A 15,910-nucleotide genomic window follows, 5' to 3' on the forward strand; every position below is an offset into this window, starting at 1 on the left:
ACATACAGTTGTAGGTCAGTTATACTTCAATTTTAAAAAATGGCTAAAACAATTTTATATTATGTATAGTTTACCATATATAATTGTGTGTGTGTATATATATAATAGAATGATAGAAGGGAAAAAAATGCAGATATTCTAAATTCTTCCACTTAATTATACCCCTTTCAGTTGGCATAGAAATGAAAAGTAACCAAAATCCAAAATGTTGAGATTTCTCTGTATATACAATGTTATCACATATAGCAACTTTGCTATGTACATTTTATTCATGTTAAATATGTTACTCTTATTGTGATAAAAATACAAGTAATAATTTTTCTTAAAAACCTTATGGAAAAGACCTAAGCAGCTGAAGTTTTCAGTAAAATAAAATTTTTAAATGGAAAATAAGTTGGAACATGTTGGTGCCAAATAGAAAATGAATCACAGAAATACATTGACTTGATGGTGTTTGTCCAGAAGATGTATATTTTTATTTATTTTTAAAATTGTATATATATTTTTGGCTACACCACGCAGTTTATGGGATTTTAGTTTCTCAAACGGACTGAACCTGTGCTCTTGACAGTGAGAGTGCCAAGTCTTAGCCACTGAACTGCCAGGGAATTCTCTGTAAGATATATATTTTCAAACAGGTGCCATCAATATTGGTAGAACTCTGATTAAAATAGGCAGGATGAAAAAGGCAGGGTCAGCTCAGACAAGATTGCAAAGCAAACCGTGTCCCACTCTGATGACTGAGAGGGCAAGTTGGCTGTAATCAAAAACGTTGAAGGCACATACACACTGCCAGAAATCTTGCTTGCTGTTATTTATGCTCCAGGCATAGTTGGATGTGTGTGTGTCTGTTGGCTGTAGTATCAATACAATTCATAATAGCAAAAAAAAAAAAAAGAAAAAATGGAGCTACCCAATGGGAAACTGGTTGATTGGAATTAGGGTAGATCAGTAGACCATCTAATATACACCACGCAGATTTTATAGAATGTTAGATAGTTGCAATCTCTGGGTGCAGATAAAGCTGAGATGTGCTGTTACCTGAAAAGACAGGACACCAACAGATACATACACACACACACACCACCCCTAGAAGTATATATAGAAACTGCTGAAAAGTTTCCTTCTGCAAAGGTCTTGGGGGAGAGGAAGACTTCCTTCCTATTGCATGATTTTTGCTTTTACAGCATTGATGTGTCACTTTTAACAACAGAGGAAAAACATGTTCACAAAAGGTTTGGTGAGACTAGATGGCCATAAGGCAATATCTAGCACTGATGACTTACAATCTCAAAACTTTGTTGGATCATCACAGTGTCCACCAGGGTTGGCAATGAATAGTTGTTTTATAGTTTTAAATAGTTATTTAAAAATCCAGAGAGTTTACATAGAAAACTTGCCTCTGTGATAAATAGATGTTTGGTCTTTGTGCCTGATTCTTGACACACAGCTCCTAAAAAACCTTTGAAATCTGCCTAGTGATAGGAGAGTCTCTTGTAATGAGCAGTTCTTGGCAGACCCCTAGACACTAGCCAGAAGGACCAAACCTTCATTAGACACTGGGAGGTTTCAGCCCCACCTTCCCAGACTTCAGGAAGTGGAGAGGAGCTGGTGACTCAATTAATAACCAAAGGCAAATGATACTGAAGAAGGAATTCATAGGGCCTGGACTCCATCTCAGGCCTGTCCATGCTGGTCGTGCTAGGCCGCCTCTCCAATGGACTCTGAGCTCTGTGCTTAGCGCCTGTGGGAATGACAATGGAAGGATAAGACCCCTCTGGGCAGGGGAATCTTGAAGATCACATCCAGGTTACTCATTGCCTAAGAGAAAACAGACACTAATCACCCCTGCCTCCGGACAGTATCTATCAGAAGGTAACCACAGGCTTATTGATTATTAACTGTTTGAACACAGAACACGTGAATGATGGGGTTATTGTGATTGTATTTACCCTTCCTTTGTAAGCCTCAAGGGATTTGGGCTGGTGGGTTTGGACACGTACACATGGGGTATAAAAGATTTTCACAAATGCTGGTTGGGGCCCTTGGCTAAGAAGAGACTCTGCCTTGGGGCCGCTGGTGTAATAAACTGCACTCCACTATCTGCATTGTCCTTCTGAGTGAGTTTGTTTCCCGGAAAGCATGGCTATAACAATTCAATCAACCAAGCTTGTGAAACCTCCATAAAAACCTCTCAAAGAGGATGTTCCGAGAGTTGGAAGGCTGGGGCCTCTGCCTGAGGCTGCGTACCAGCTACACAGGCCTTCTCTGAACCCAATCTGGTTGAGCCTACAGGCAGATGCTTGCTCCCTGGGCAATCATTTCTATTATACAGGTGTACTATCCTTGGGCTGTTCACTTCCTTGAATCACATTCCTATCCCCTCCCACCTCTTTGAGAGGACACCCAGGTCTCCTGGAGGGAGGGCAGTGGGCATTATTTCTTTCTACACATGGCTTCACCTCTGTTTACCCCTATCTGCATCTCTGGGGCAGGGACTTAGAAGAGATATCTAACTCTTGAGGAATTATGGTGGAAAGGGAAGAACAAAGCGACAGGGATCAATTTCTGGATCTCCAAGAAGCTTCAGTGAAAAGACTCGATAAAAGACTTGATAAAAGAGTGAACAGCTCACTCCAGCAAGGGTGGCGGTTAAGCTGTAGACTTCATCTATGTGACACCTTTTCCCAGAGGATGCATGCCTTCTAGATGGACGGGCCTCAGCACATATTCCAATCTGGCCAGCACAACGCCTGGGGAAGCTAGCACTAATGGTTTCTGGAATGGGGCGCCCACAAAACCAATAGAGTTTGCAGGCTGAAAGGGCTTAATCCATTCGCGCTCGCAGGGGCCACTCCTTGAAACTATCACGGAGGCTTCAGCACATCCCCAGCTTCTCTTCCCACCACTCTTAGCAAGTAGTTGGGATGTAAGTAAGCCACGGGGAGGGGTTCGCCCGGTGGCGAATGAACAGCTGCAGAGCCGCGCGGCGAGACTACGACTCCCAGCATGCTCCGCGCCACACAGCTTCCCATTTCCCAGAAGGCAGCGGGAGGCGCGTTCCCGACATGCCTCGCGGAGGCCGTAAACCGCCGGATTTGAATCGCGGCACCGCTCGGCGGCGGCGGGATGGGTGCCCAGTCGTTGCCCCCAGCCTGGCAGCTCTACCTCAAGGACCACCGCGTCTCCACGTTTAAGAACTGGCCCTTCTTAGAGGGCTGCGCTTGCACCCCGGAGCGGGTAAGACCTCCCGGAGTCCCCAGCTCCTCCTCGCCCTAAGAGTCCCGCCCCCGTCCGGAGGCGACCGGTCCCGCGGACTCCAACCCTTCCGTGGGCTTCTGGGCCCGGGGCGACTTTTCCGTCGGACTCCAATCCTGAGGGCTTCTAGGCCCTGGGTGACCTCTACCTCGGGCTCCGGCCTTTCTGTGGACTTCCGGGCCCGGGGCGACCTCTCCCTCGGGCCCCAAGCCTACTGTGGGCTTCCAGACCCGGGGCAACCTCTCCCGCGGGCTCCGGCCCCTCTGTGGGCCCCCTCCTCCGCGCTGGGGCCTGAGCTGAGCTCTCCCTTGCAGATGGCCGCGGCAGGCTTCATCCACTGCCCCACTGAGAACGAGCCCGACTTGGCTCAGTGTTTCTTCTGCTTCAAGGAGTTGGAAGGCTGGGAACCAGATGACGACCCTATGTAAGTCCCGCAGGCCGGCCTCACTGGGTTTCCTGGGTGCCCCAGTTCCATCGAGACCTTTTGTTTTGTGTTGGGCTCCTCCAAAAAAAAAACCCTGAATTTTGAAGGATTAGTGAAAGAGTTTCAGCTTTCCAACCTCCTTTGTGCCCTAAACAGCTATTGTAATGGGTGATTCTGCTGCTGGCACCTTGGAGATGCTTTCAACCTAATCCCACCCGATTTGGCGGAATATCCTTCTGGATGGATGTTAAAAAAGGCATTTTCCTGTGGGTTCTTGATACCTTTAAGTTAGAATACTGGAGCAGATCCTGCTGTGACCTAGAGCTGTCCAGGTGCCTTTCCTGTTTTAGAGTTTTTAAATCTGAAACTTTATTATCTGGACCATCATTCATACAGCAGAAAAACCACACCTTAAAGTAGTACACTCAGTGTTTTGGATTTTGTTCTTTGCGTCTAGTTTGTGTGTGTGTGTGTGTGTGTGTGTGTGTGTCTCCGTGTCTCCGTGCATGCATATATTCATACAGACAGCAGCTGTCTTCCTGTAATGTAATACCCCATTTTTCCCCTCCCATTTTTTTTTTCCAGTCAGAATCAGTAGCTTCCACAATTTGAATATTTTTGCCTTAGAGAATCTCTGGAGTTGTTTCTCTTCTTGGCAGGAAGAGTATTACTGTTTTTCCTACGTGTTTGCTCTTGTGACCCGGTATTGACTGGGATGGCATGGTGATCATACCAGGGATCAGTGGAGAAATACTGGTTGTATTCTTGGGAGTGAATTTCCAAGTGCTATAATGTTTTCAAATTATAGTTACTGTTGGCTGTCCTCTTGGAATATGTGTGGCTGTGTATTTCTTCTAGATTGTTCTGGGTTGTTGTTGTGGTTTTTTGTTCTTTTTGGCTGCACCAAGTAGCTTGTGGGATCTTAAGTTCCCTAACCAGGGATTGAACCTGGGCCCTCAGCAATGAAAGTGCTGAGTCCTCACCACTGGACCACCAGGAAGTCCCCAGACTGTTCTGGTTCTAGTGCTGTCTGCTATGCAGGGATAATTCCCACTGGAGAGAATGATCGTACAGGCACAAGGATTCCCTGGAGAAACCAGGTCAGTAGTGCCCTTCTCTGAACCAATAGATTACGGCATAAGTCCAATAAAATGAGATAACTGCAAATGATTCCTGGACGATTTTAAGGGCTTTGACATGTGGTACCTTTAGATTTACACTCTAACACTTTTCTTACTGCTTGCTAAAGGACTCCAGATAGAATATACCAGCCATAGGATGGGGATGGGGAGTGTCCACAGACCAAGAAGATGCTGAGATGAGCTGTGTGGGAATGTGGATCCGGGCACTGGTTGCATCCACTTCAGAATTCCTACTCTGCTCCTGAAGCAGAGCAACGTGTGTCTCTGAGGTGGGGAGGGAGACTGGTGGTAATGAACTCTTCTCCCTCAACTTCACTGTCTCTGTTGACATGCTCATGTATTGTCTTTTCTAGAGAAGAACATAAAAAGCATTCATCTGGTTGTGCTTTCCTTTCTGTCAAGAAGCAGTTTGAAGAATTAACCCTCAGTGAATTTTTGAAACTGGATAAAGAAAGAACCAAGAACAAAATCGTATGTATCACTGGAAATAAGAACCAAGAGCAAATCCTGTTCAGCATCTTTAGTACTAAACTCCCAGTCCCTCACAAACACTGCATAGATGCTGTTCCTCAGCACTTTATCAACCCCTCAGATGTGTGTGTGAAGATATAAAAAGGACAGAAAAGCATGTGACCTAGAGTGTCACCTTGGGGTGTGCAATCAGAAAAAATGCATGCCCTGAGTAGAGGTGCCCTCAGTTTGTGGTGACCTCTGGTGGTGGGACGTGTGAGGGCTAGGCTGGCATTCCTGCCTCAGTGACAACTGAGATGGTAGCTCATTTATATGGAGTGTGTTCATGTGTTAGCAGAGGTGGGAACAGAGGGTTTGGAGCCACAGAGTAGACAGTATGTCAGGAAGGGGCATTATGTGTGTTGGGAGAAAGAAGTGCCAGTCCTACTAGACCTTGAAAGGATCTTTTCAGGCAAACTTTGACTCTTGCACAGGTAAACTAGGTTGTTGGGAGAGTGAAACCATGAGTCCATAAAGAAGCAGCTCCCAAACAGCCTGGGCTGTAGAGAAGTAAGGTTGCCAGAGAAAACCAGGACTCCCAGTTAAGTCTGAATTTCAGGTACACAAGGAATAATTTTTTAATATATCTCACATTTTGTGTGGGTATTTACTAAAAATTACTTATTTATAAGATATTCACATTTAACTGAGCATCCTCTCTGTGCTAAATCCAGTAGCTTTACGAAGAATAAATATTCAGGTATTCAATTTCTTTTTAGCAAAGCCCTGGGCAGGGAGTCCAGGCATAACACTTGTCTCTGCCAGTCACAGACTTTGTGAATTTAGACCAGTCTTGATCACAGTTTCCTGCCTGTAAAATGGAGGATAGACCCCATGGTTTCTGAGATCCTTTTCAACTTGAAAATCATGTTCTTTTTTAGAGATCAATATACATAATTCTGTCTAATATGGTACTTTTTAAATGCTAAGGACAAAATCGAAAAGTTTTTCAAGAAGCGAGAAGTCAGTGGTCAGTAAAGCTATGTATTCAATGGAGGTTTGGGGAACTGCCGTGTTGGAATTAGGATGAGGGCTAGAGAGGGCCTTCGAGGTTAGGGGTCAGTTCATTTTCTGCCAAGTGCCCCAGAGGGTAAGTGTTTAGCCATCATGGGCCACAGAGTTTCTGTTAGATGTTCCTTTTTAAAAGGAAATGTTTGTTTACTTATCCATTTCATTCTTTGGCTGTGGTGAGTCTTGTCGCGGCACTCGGGCCGTTTCTGGCTGCAGCAGGTTCAGGCCGCTCCCTAGTTGCGCGCGGGCCTCGTTGCGGTGGCTCTTCCTGTGGAGCGCAGGCTCTAGGTTCAGTGGTTGTCTCCCGTGGCCTTAGTCACTCCTCAGCGTGCGGGATCTTCCTGGACCAGGAATCGAACTGGTTTCCCTTGCAGGGTGGATTCTTAACCACTAGACCACCAGGGAAGCCCTAGAAATTATTCTCTGTTCATTTTTTTCCCACAAATATTTAAAAGCATAAAGCATTCTTAGCCATTGGGTTAAGAACAGGCCATGGGCTGATTGGATGTGTCCCACAGGGTGTATTTTGCCAGCCCTGTTCAAAGTGAAAGACCAGCTTGTGTACTTTGGGAACAGTTGTGGGAAAGCTATGCCTGTGCAAATGGGAGGAATGTTAAGGGGTAGAACAGTGAGACTGCAGCCAGATTGTGGAGCTCTGAGAAAGACAAAGATGTTTTGGTAGTTGAAACAAATAGGAAGACAGACACTATAGTTGTCACAGTCCAGTCCTAGAAAATTGAGTGCTTGTGATCCTGTGATCTGATAGAGGAAGGTGGTTAACCTGTTGAGGGAGGTGACTTAGGAGGACTGGAGGAGGAGACCCAGGAGATGCTGGGCCTCCCTTATCTGGGTGTCAGCAGTGGGGGCAGAACCAGACCAGAACCAGGTGGAAACACCCAGGAGAAAAGTGGGGAGATTGGAAGAAAATGGTTTGCTTCCATTTTGCAACTGCTCTTTTGTTCTCCTCAAGTCAAAATACTTTAAAATCTATGCATTTGTTTTTATTACCTTGTTTAATTATTAAATAAACTATCAGTATAAAATATAAAGCTTTTGTAAGGAAGAACCAAAAGCTTCACCCCTATGCCAGTGGTAAGCGCCAATAACTGGTGTATTTCCTTCCAGACCATTTTTAAATGTGTATATATGGGGGAGTGGTTAGGACTCTGCGCTTCTACTACTAGGGGCACAGATTCGATCCCTGGTCAGGGGACTAAGGTCCTACTAGTCTTGTGGTGCAGCCAATAAAAAGAAAATGAAATAAAATTCAGTTTCACCAGTGGCATTTTATCTGCTCAGTAGCTACATGTGGCCAGTGATTACTTTAATGATCTGTGCAGACAATTGAACATTTTCATCATTACAAAAAATTCTGTTGGATAGGGCTGCTCTAAAGTGACACCCAGTTGTGAGGTTTGTTGCAAATAATATATCCCTGATACAAAAATTCAGGTCCTCTTGTTTCCTTATGGGCATATGCTTGTGAGTGGATGTGGACAGTAGGGTTTGGGGTCAGAGCCAAGTGCAGGGAATGGGTGTAACCAGAGGCCCACCTGCTTCCTGCTAGAGCTCCAGGATGAACCATCTAGAGTACATCGCTCCTGGAGGTGGGCTGGCATGCAGACCTTGTCTGTTCTCTGATAGGAAATAAGGTTGGGAGCGGATCTTTTAAACCATTTATTAAATTAGCAATGGGATTGCAGTATACAGTTTTAAGACACATTTATCCAGGTGAGATAATTACATGTTGCCATTTACAATACTGAAAACAAGGAACGAGTGTTGTCTGTCGTGATGCTCTGAATTAATGAGACCCCACATTTGATTGAGATGCTGCTGGTCAGTCAAAAGGACCACTGACTGGCCAGGCAGCCACCTGGGGGCTGGCTGGTGTGCGGCCAAGGAAGAGCTGGGACTTGGGGTCCGACCCGGGAGCACACCGTGTGCTCTGCTCCTGCTGCTGCATCCACCACCGTCTTCTGGGAAAAGTTACCTCTGTTGTTTTCCTTATTTAACCCAATAAAAACCTATTGTTTGTTTGTTAATATGGCAGAGAAATTAAGTAGAATGAATTTGGGAAAGAGCTTTCTGCATTTGCTGACGTGATTATCATTTGTCCCCCTGGAGAGCACTTGGCAGAATGAAAGATTGGAAGCCAGATTCAAAGAACAACCGCAGGTGGCAGGTTTTCTGTTTGAGGAGAAAGCTGATGCTCGACGGGGAGGAGAGGAGGGCTGTGGATTTTCTGTGGGAGCTTCAGAAGCAATGTAGGGTATTGGGAAGATCAGGGCTCTGCCACAGACTAGTGGGTAACCCTGAGCTGGATGGTACTCTGGACCTCAGCTTCCTCTTCTGTATAATGGAGATGAAGGTGGCGTCTACCTCACAGGACATGGAGTGGTGAGTGAGCTCGCGTGTGTGGAGCAGGTAGAATGGTACGGTACGAGCGAAGCCGTCTATCAGTGTCTTCTGTTAGAATTATCATGAGGCAACTCGGATGAGAGGCATTTGAGGGGAATTCCCTGGCAGTCTGATGGTTAGGCCTGGGAGCCAGGGTTTGATCCCTGGCTGGGGAACTAAGCTCCCTGGTTGCATGATGTGGCCAAAAACAACAAAAAAGAAAGAGGCAGTTGATGTGAATGAGAATATTTACCCCATATAGCTGGGCATCCCTATCCGAGCATGCGTAGAGCTTCAGTTTCACATGTGTATTCTTTATTCCAGGCAAAGGAGACCAACAGTAAGCAGAAAGAATTTGAAGAAACTGCAAAGAAGGTCCGCTGTGCCATTGAGCAGCTGGCGGCCTTGGAGTGACACCTCCCTGTCACTGCACAGCGACACAGACGCGTCGTTTCCAGGGCACACCCCTCAGCGTTGCCAGTTTTTCTCTGGGGCCTCTTAACTGTGCCTTAGGAAAGCAGAACGTCAACATTTTGAAATTAGAATATTTAAACTGTATTTTTTATTTTTTTTCTTGAAGTTGGTGCCAGGGGCTACTTCTGTTATATAGCTGGAGCTAAGTACAGTAACTGACCCTGTCTTTTCTCTTTGATAGTTTTCGTTTTATTGCTTCCTGGACTTAGTAGGGTGAGGGGAGACGTTTGCTCACATGGGTAGAGCCCTTTTACAGCAACATATTTGGGCTTCACGAAGCTGGTGACTGGCTGTCCAGCTGAGATGTGATGCGTGAATGTGATCATAGGTCCGTTATGACTGGACAAACAGGATTAAGAATGCCATTTTAAGTTTCACTTGCATAATAATCTGCATTTATGGTGTGTACTTACCATGTTCCAGATGTCCTATATTATCTCACATTGATGTCTGCAGGTCCTGTGACCATCTCTTTTACCCCGTCAGGTCTGTGGTGTCACAGCAGCTCCCTTCTTCCCAGACAGATTGTACGGCCCATCCCTGCCATGCCTCTGGAAGTGCCCTGTATGTTAGGGGTTCCTTATCACCCCATCTTGTGAGTTTGTTTCGCAGGTCTAGCCATGGGATTAGACCCCAGGCTCTGCCTCTGGACTTGGTCTGTATCAGAGCCCTTTCCATGACTGCAGTGTGTGTGACTTGGTGAGGGGGATGCAGAAGGACTGATGTCTTGAGAGTAGAACTGGCCTCTTGCTTTGAGGTCAGCTTAAAGATACTTCTGCCATCGCTTGTGGCAAGGTTGCAACATTTTTCTACAATAGAGGAGGAGGTCTTTCATGCAGAAAAGGAATGTTTCAGAGGCCTGGCTCACTGCTTCTGGATAGCAGAGCACACAGTCAGAGTGGATTCTTCCTGGGGAGTCCCCCTGTGGCCCAGCTGTCATCCGTTGGATGGGGCACACAGGGGTGGGATGAAAAATCTGAGGAAGAAGTTCATGGTCTTAAGTATTAATACTCTTCAAATACCTTCTTTCCGTTAATGATGTGCATTAGGCAACTGATCATTCTCCTGTCTTTCCAGTTGTGAATCTTCCTAAAGGAATAAATTAATTTAAAAAGTAGATTGCAAAACCTCTTTGGGGGAAATTAAAAAAAAACAAACATTTTTTTATGTTCTTCTCAGTCTTGCAAGATCATAAATGTGATGATGATGTATGAGTTTCAGCCCCAGCACAGACTAAGCAAAGAGTTGGAGCAGTTGTTAAAAAAAAAGCATGTGGAACACCCACTCCGGCCCCGAACTCTGCCCTTTAACGGGGTGCTTGCCTTGTGGGCTTGGGCCTGGCACCTATTGAATTGGAGCTGCAGTTTCCTCACCAGTGATGCGGGGATCCTAGAGTCTGTGCGGCCTCAGCTGGCTTTTTTTGTGTGTGTGGCAACAGGATTTTCATGTAAAGAGGAGTTGGGACAAAGCCCTCAGCCCCTCCTAAGATTCTGCAGTGTTGTTTTCTTGTTTGAATTAATATTTTGCATAACAGGATAAGTTATAGTTAAAAGTGAGCACAAAGCCTTTCTTAGTCATTGGGGACACCAGTGTGAACTTTAGGTGGATTTGGAGACAAAGTAAGATAGCAGGAAATATCTGGCAGAAACTGTCATGAAATTGCTGCACGGTTAGCCAGGCCTGGTGAGCTGGAGGGCGCACACTGGCTGCTCCTCTGCGAGAACAATGCAGTGGCCTGAATCCCTTCTAAACGACTTGGCTCAGAGCTGTGGGGACTTGGTGCGCCGTGCAGGCGATCTGTCAGCCCTGACTGGCTGTGTCTCCATTGCTCCACATCTGCGCCACGTTCGCCACAGCATCGCCTCCGCAGCGGTCTCCTCCTCTCCTCCCCGAGGCCGGCTCACGCAGGGCTGAGGCCTGATTTTCAGATGATAGATTTTATTTCACCATCCTTCATGAAGTAAAGCTGCAGGGTGGATTGTTACTGTCCTATTGGAACCTCTGGGGGTCATCTGGGTAGTTGCTGAAGAATAAAAACGACTTCATTTCAAACACTGCAGACCCTACTGGCTTTCTTAAATATTTTTGGCTTTTCATGGCGGTCCCTCCTTAGCTTGCCAGTTGATTGGTCCCACCCCAGTGCTTGTGGGGGAGGGGTGAGTCCTTGCAGAGTGACAGAGCCAGCCTTGGGCTCCTCTGCAAGAGCCACTTGAGACCAGAGCGTTTTGTGTCATCTGGACTCATTCCATGTATAAACCAGCTATGAAAAACGCACCTCAGACATGTTTTTCTGCCATATCTCAGTAAAATTAATTTTTCCCTCCAAGTATGGAGAATATTGCAGTGTTTTTTGTTATGAAGAAAAGAAAGCATTTCAGCCTTTATATTCATCTCAGCTGCTTATTTTTTGATATTTGTGCCAATCTGTAAATGAATAATAACTGATCCTTACAAACTGGCATTGTATAGAAGCTGAGAAAATGTTTTTGCTCTCTTTCTTTTGCACGATGGGTAATGCTGCAGTTTGTGTTTTCAGGCTGTGCTGTGAGGCAAGGCTAAGCTGGCCCTGACCCCTCAGCCATCTTACACATTTCCTCTTCTAGAAACTTATATTCTAAAAAAAACATATCACTGGGCTTTAATGTCTGCCAATGTCCAGAAAGTTTACCAGACATCCATTAATGAAGCTTTAGGCCCTTACTAAGGGCAACAGCCTCAACTTTCTCAAATATGTGTCTGCCTCTCTGATTCTTCAAGTCAGTGGGAGTCTGGAAGGGTTGTAACTGGTGGTGAGAGTTGTCAGGTATGGCGAGCTCAGAGTCAGTGGACAGCCTGGGGAATGGGGATCCTCCATCCTCAGCGCTACGCAAGATGGAGCACCAGCCAGCCATTACCTGCAGGTTGGCACCCCTCTGGGATGTGGACCGTTTGCAGGTTGTACTCACTTAAAGTCAACGATTGCCAGTAAAGTCTATTGGGATCTTAACTACATTTTTTGGATGCAAAAGTGGAGATTTATAAAGAGATGAAATAGCTTGTCCAAGATCACATAAGTAGAAAGCATTCAGGTTGGGATTTGAATCCAGGAAGTCTGACCCCAGAGCTGGTCCCTCACTAGTGACAGTGTCTAGCCTTGGGGGCTGGGGCTATGGGCAACAGCCTGGCCCCAGGGGGCTAGTGCAGTAAACCGTCCCCATTCCGTTTTTCAGACAACTTTGTTTCAGAGGTTCTCACTACATATATGAACTGATACCTTTCTCCTGAGCATTCCATTGATCTCACCGTACCAGACTTTAGCTTGTTATTTTGAACTAAGTTTCACAGGAAGTTGTAAAGCTGAAACAGGTTCTGTGTACTCTTCACCCAGCTTTCCCAGTTGTAACTACAGTACAATGTCTGGACTTGCTTCCAGCACCTAGGGTCTGAGCTGAGAGGTGAGTGGTGCAACCCAAGCTCTGAGCCGGGCTTTCCATTGCAGGGGAGTCCCTGTCTTGCCCTGGGTGAATTTAGCCTTAAAGTAGAGTCAATCAACTGAACTGTAGGCTTCCTCTGCACTAGCTCAGCTTCCGGCATTTGAGTCAATTTTCAGCTGACTGGGACCAAACGGGTCTAGGTTTCTGTGGCAGCTTTCCACCTGATGCCCAGGGTGGTGACATTTATCCGTCCATTTGCTTGCACACTTACAGTTTGCTGGGTGCTGCGTCCAGGGCTTGAAGTCTGCAGGGAGCTCATAGGCTCCTTGTTCTCTGAAAGGTGGGAAGACGCAGGTCACCTAATGTCTGTGTGTGTGTCCACAGGAGCAGCAAGGAGACAACGAGGAACTCTTGGAGCATTCTGCTTGTCCAGGAATGAGGAGGCTGCCAGTAGACAAGAAAGGAAAAGATGTGCTAGGTGGAGGAACAGGAGTGTCCGTTCTGGGGACAGCAAGTGCATTCTGTGATGGTGGGGAGGGGTGGCTTCCTCCCATTTCCTCTTAGCAGAGCCTGTCAGTCACTGGACTCACTGGACAGATGCTCATGCATCCAAGGTGGCCATGATGAGCCCTTCTTAGGCCTGTGAGTCCTGGGGGATGAGAGCGGCTGGTCACGTGGCTGCCACCCTGCATGTCAGCGCTTCCCAGCTGTGACCCCGGCCATTTGAGAGCCCTTTAGTAGGATTGACTTTGGCTAGAACGGTGTCTTGAGAGCCTCCTAGGATGAATTCATAATGCATGCTGAGTGGAGTTGACGTGTAGGGAAGGGCGATTGAGGGAGGTTCATTTTCTGCTGGAGGATGTTTGCCAAACGCAGTAAGATTAGTTGTAGTGTAGCTGATGCTGCGGAGAAGGCAATGGTGACCCACTCCAGTACTCTTGCCTGGAAAATCCCATAGATGGAGGAGTCTGGTGGGTTGCAGTCCATGGGGTTGCGAAGAGTCGGACACGACTGAACGACTTCACTTTCACTTTTCACTTTCATGCATTGGAGAAGGAAATGGCAACCCACTCCACTGTTCTTGCCTGGAGAATCCCAGGGATGGGGGGGCCTGGTGGGCTGCCATCTGTGGGGTCACACAGAGTCGGACACAACTGAAGTGACTCAGCAGCAGCAGCAGCAGCTGATGCTGAGCTGCTCTGAGAGTAATTTCACCGGTGGTTTCAGCTGCTTCCCAGTTCATCACCAGGGGCCATTTATGGTGTCATCAGCCTGGAGCAGGAAGCTCGTCCCTAGTCTCAGGCATCCTGTTCTTTCAGCCACTGTGAGTCAGTTCAATGTAAGTTTAAAGAAAAGAGGCCTGGGGATGTCCCTGGTGGTCCAGTGACTAAGACTGTGCTCCCAATGCAGGGGCCCCAGGTTTGATCCCTGGTCAGACAACCAGATCCTGCATGCTACAGCTAAAAAGTCCCACATGCTGCAAAGACGATAGAAGATCCCTCATGTGGCAACTAAACCCTGGCACAGCCAAATAAAAAAATATTAAAGAAGAGAGAGAAGAGGCTTGGCTGCAGCCCTGTTGTTCTGTCACACGTAATTGGGATTTCTTCCATTAAAGTTCTCATCTGCCCCTGATTTCAGTGGAAGTGGTCTGATGCTGGCTTTGAAGAGGCCTCGGCAGCCTGGTGACAGGCTTGGTGCTCACAAGTTCAGGGTTACAAGTTGATGAAAGGAGGATGAATAATGAAAAATAATGGGTCATTCTAAGAGGCACCTTTTCAGAACTGGGCTAGGGTATAATTTGGGTCCATCTCAAGGGAAGTAGACTGGCGGAATTCATCAGAGTAGCCCCGCAAGGACTGATAGCCATTGTCTGGGGACAGTCCAATCAATCACTCTGGCATATCTGGCGTTGAAACCCTGAACCAGGGCTTTGAAGCGATGGGATGTAGACTGCTCACCTGGCCATCTACACTGCAACAGGAGTGGGATACATGTCTGTTCCTCTACGGAGAGGTGGGCTCTGGGGGCACAGTAGCCTCAGACAGCGCCCAACACTCGCCCTGAGTATTCTGTGTTACAGGGGATGCAAACGAGACCTCTTCAAACAAGCTCAGGAGACAGGCGGGGCACTGGGAGGAAGGGTGTGGAGTGTGCAGCCACAGGGTTCCTCTAGTTCTACCTAAACACTGGAGGTCCAGTGGCTAAGAATCCTTGCGATGCAGGGGATGTGGGTTTGATCCCTGGTCAGAGAACTGATAAGATCCCACATGATGCAGAGCAACTATGCCTGCAGCTACTGAAGCCGGTGTGGTCTGCAGCCAGTGGACAGCAACGACTGAGCCTGAGAGTCCATGTGACATAAGGATCCCACGGGCCACAACTAAGGCCTGATGCAGCCAAATATTTAGAACAACAACAGAACACCATCTCTCAACCGTAGCTTAAGCACACAGAAGTGTCCATCTTTGTCACATTTGGGTCATTACCTTCTTTCCCAGCTCCACCCCCACTCTCCCCTGCTCCCCCAGTCCCTCCCCCCACCCCCAATTTTGTAGACCGCTGCTGCTCCCAAGCACCTGCTTTTCTCTGTCTGCCTGCTGGATTCTTTTACCCTCCAGGCCCGATGCCCCCTGAGAGAGGAGGGCCCCCGGCTGGCACCCAGCTTCCAGGGCAGGGGCTGGGAGCAGGGCTGTCAGGTAAGAGGGTACGGAAACTGCCACAGCCAGGATCACCCCATTGTATCCCCACTTCGTGCCCCCACCCAATCTTGAGTGTGGTGTGAGAAAGATGCGTGGCCGGCAGGATACCGGACGATTCTAGCCACTGTGTCCGAATGCCCCCTGAAGGATTATTTCAATAACTTTGTTGGAACTACTTCTACTTCGTGATGATATTGTGCAAACCTAGAGAAAGGGGGGCCAAAATAAACACCTGGAAATGAAAGCCCTGGGATGATCCTAAGTGGAGAAGCTGCTGGTGGTCTGAGAAGCTCCGCCCTCAGTGAGGCCTCTGACCCCCATCTTTGCCCTGCATCGGTGGAAGGGGCAGTAGTGGATAGTCCAAGGACCTGGGGTGGAGGCCCTCCCGTCGCCCAAAGCTGAACTCCCAGCAGCCTCACCATGACAGCCCTCCCGCTCCCAGGTGGGGGCCCCTTTGTGGCTGCTCTGCCTCCTGGCCCACCAGCACCTGCCACCTGTCCTTGGAGAAGCTTTGCTAATGTTTGTGAGTGAGTGATGGACAGGCAGAGGCTGGCCTTGCCTCACAGGGCATTAGTA

The 15,910-nt window shown here is 47.4% G+C and overlaps 1 protein-coding gene and 1 non-coding gene across 2 annotated transcripts; one reads left to right on the plus strand and one right to left on the minus strand.

Annotated features, from left to right (window-relative positions):
* The first annotated feature begins 3,055 nt into the window (after positions 1–3,055).
* BIRC5 (baculoviral IAP repeat containing 5) lies at positions 3,056–10,346 on the plus strand. Its single transcript, XM_043462276.1, has 4 exons — positions 3,056–3,240; positions 3,573–3,682; positions 5,178–5,295; positions 9,070–10,346. Exons 1-4 carry the CDS (start codon positions 3,130–3,132, stop codon positions 9,157–9,159), a joined length of 429 nt encoding a protein of 142 aa, XP_043318211.1. The 5' UTR covers positions 3,056–3,129; the 3' UTR covers positions 9,160–10,346.
* TRNAE-UUC lies at positions 4,610–4,682 on the minus strand. Its single transcript has one exon. It is a non-coding gene; the product is annotated as a tRNA-Glu (tRNA).
* Positions 10,347–15,910: the final 5,564 nt, after the last annotated feature.

Source organism: Cervus canadensis, chromosome 1 (assembly GCF_019320065.1).
Source record: "Cervus canadensis isolate Bull #8, Minnesota chromosome 1, ASM1932006v1, whole genome shotgun sequence".
Classification (NCBI taxonomy): domain Eukaryota; kingdom Metazoa; phylum Chordata; class Mammalia; order Artiodactyla; family Cervidae; genus Cervus; species Cervus canadensis.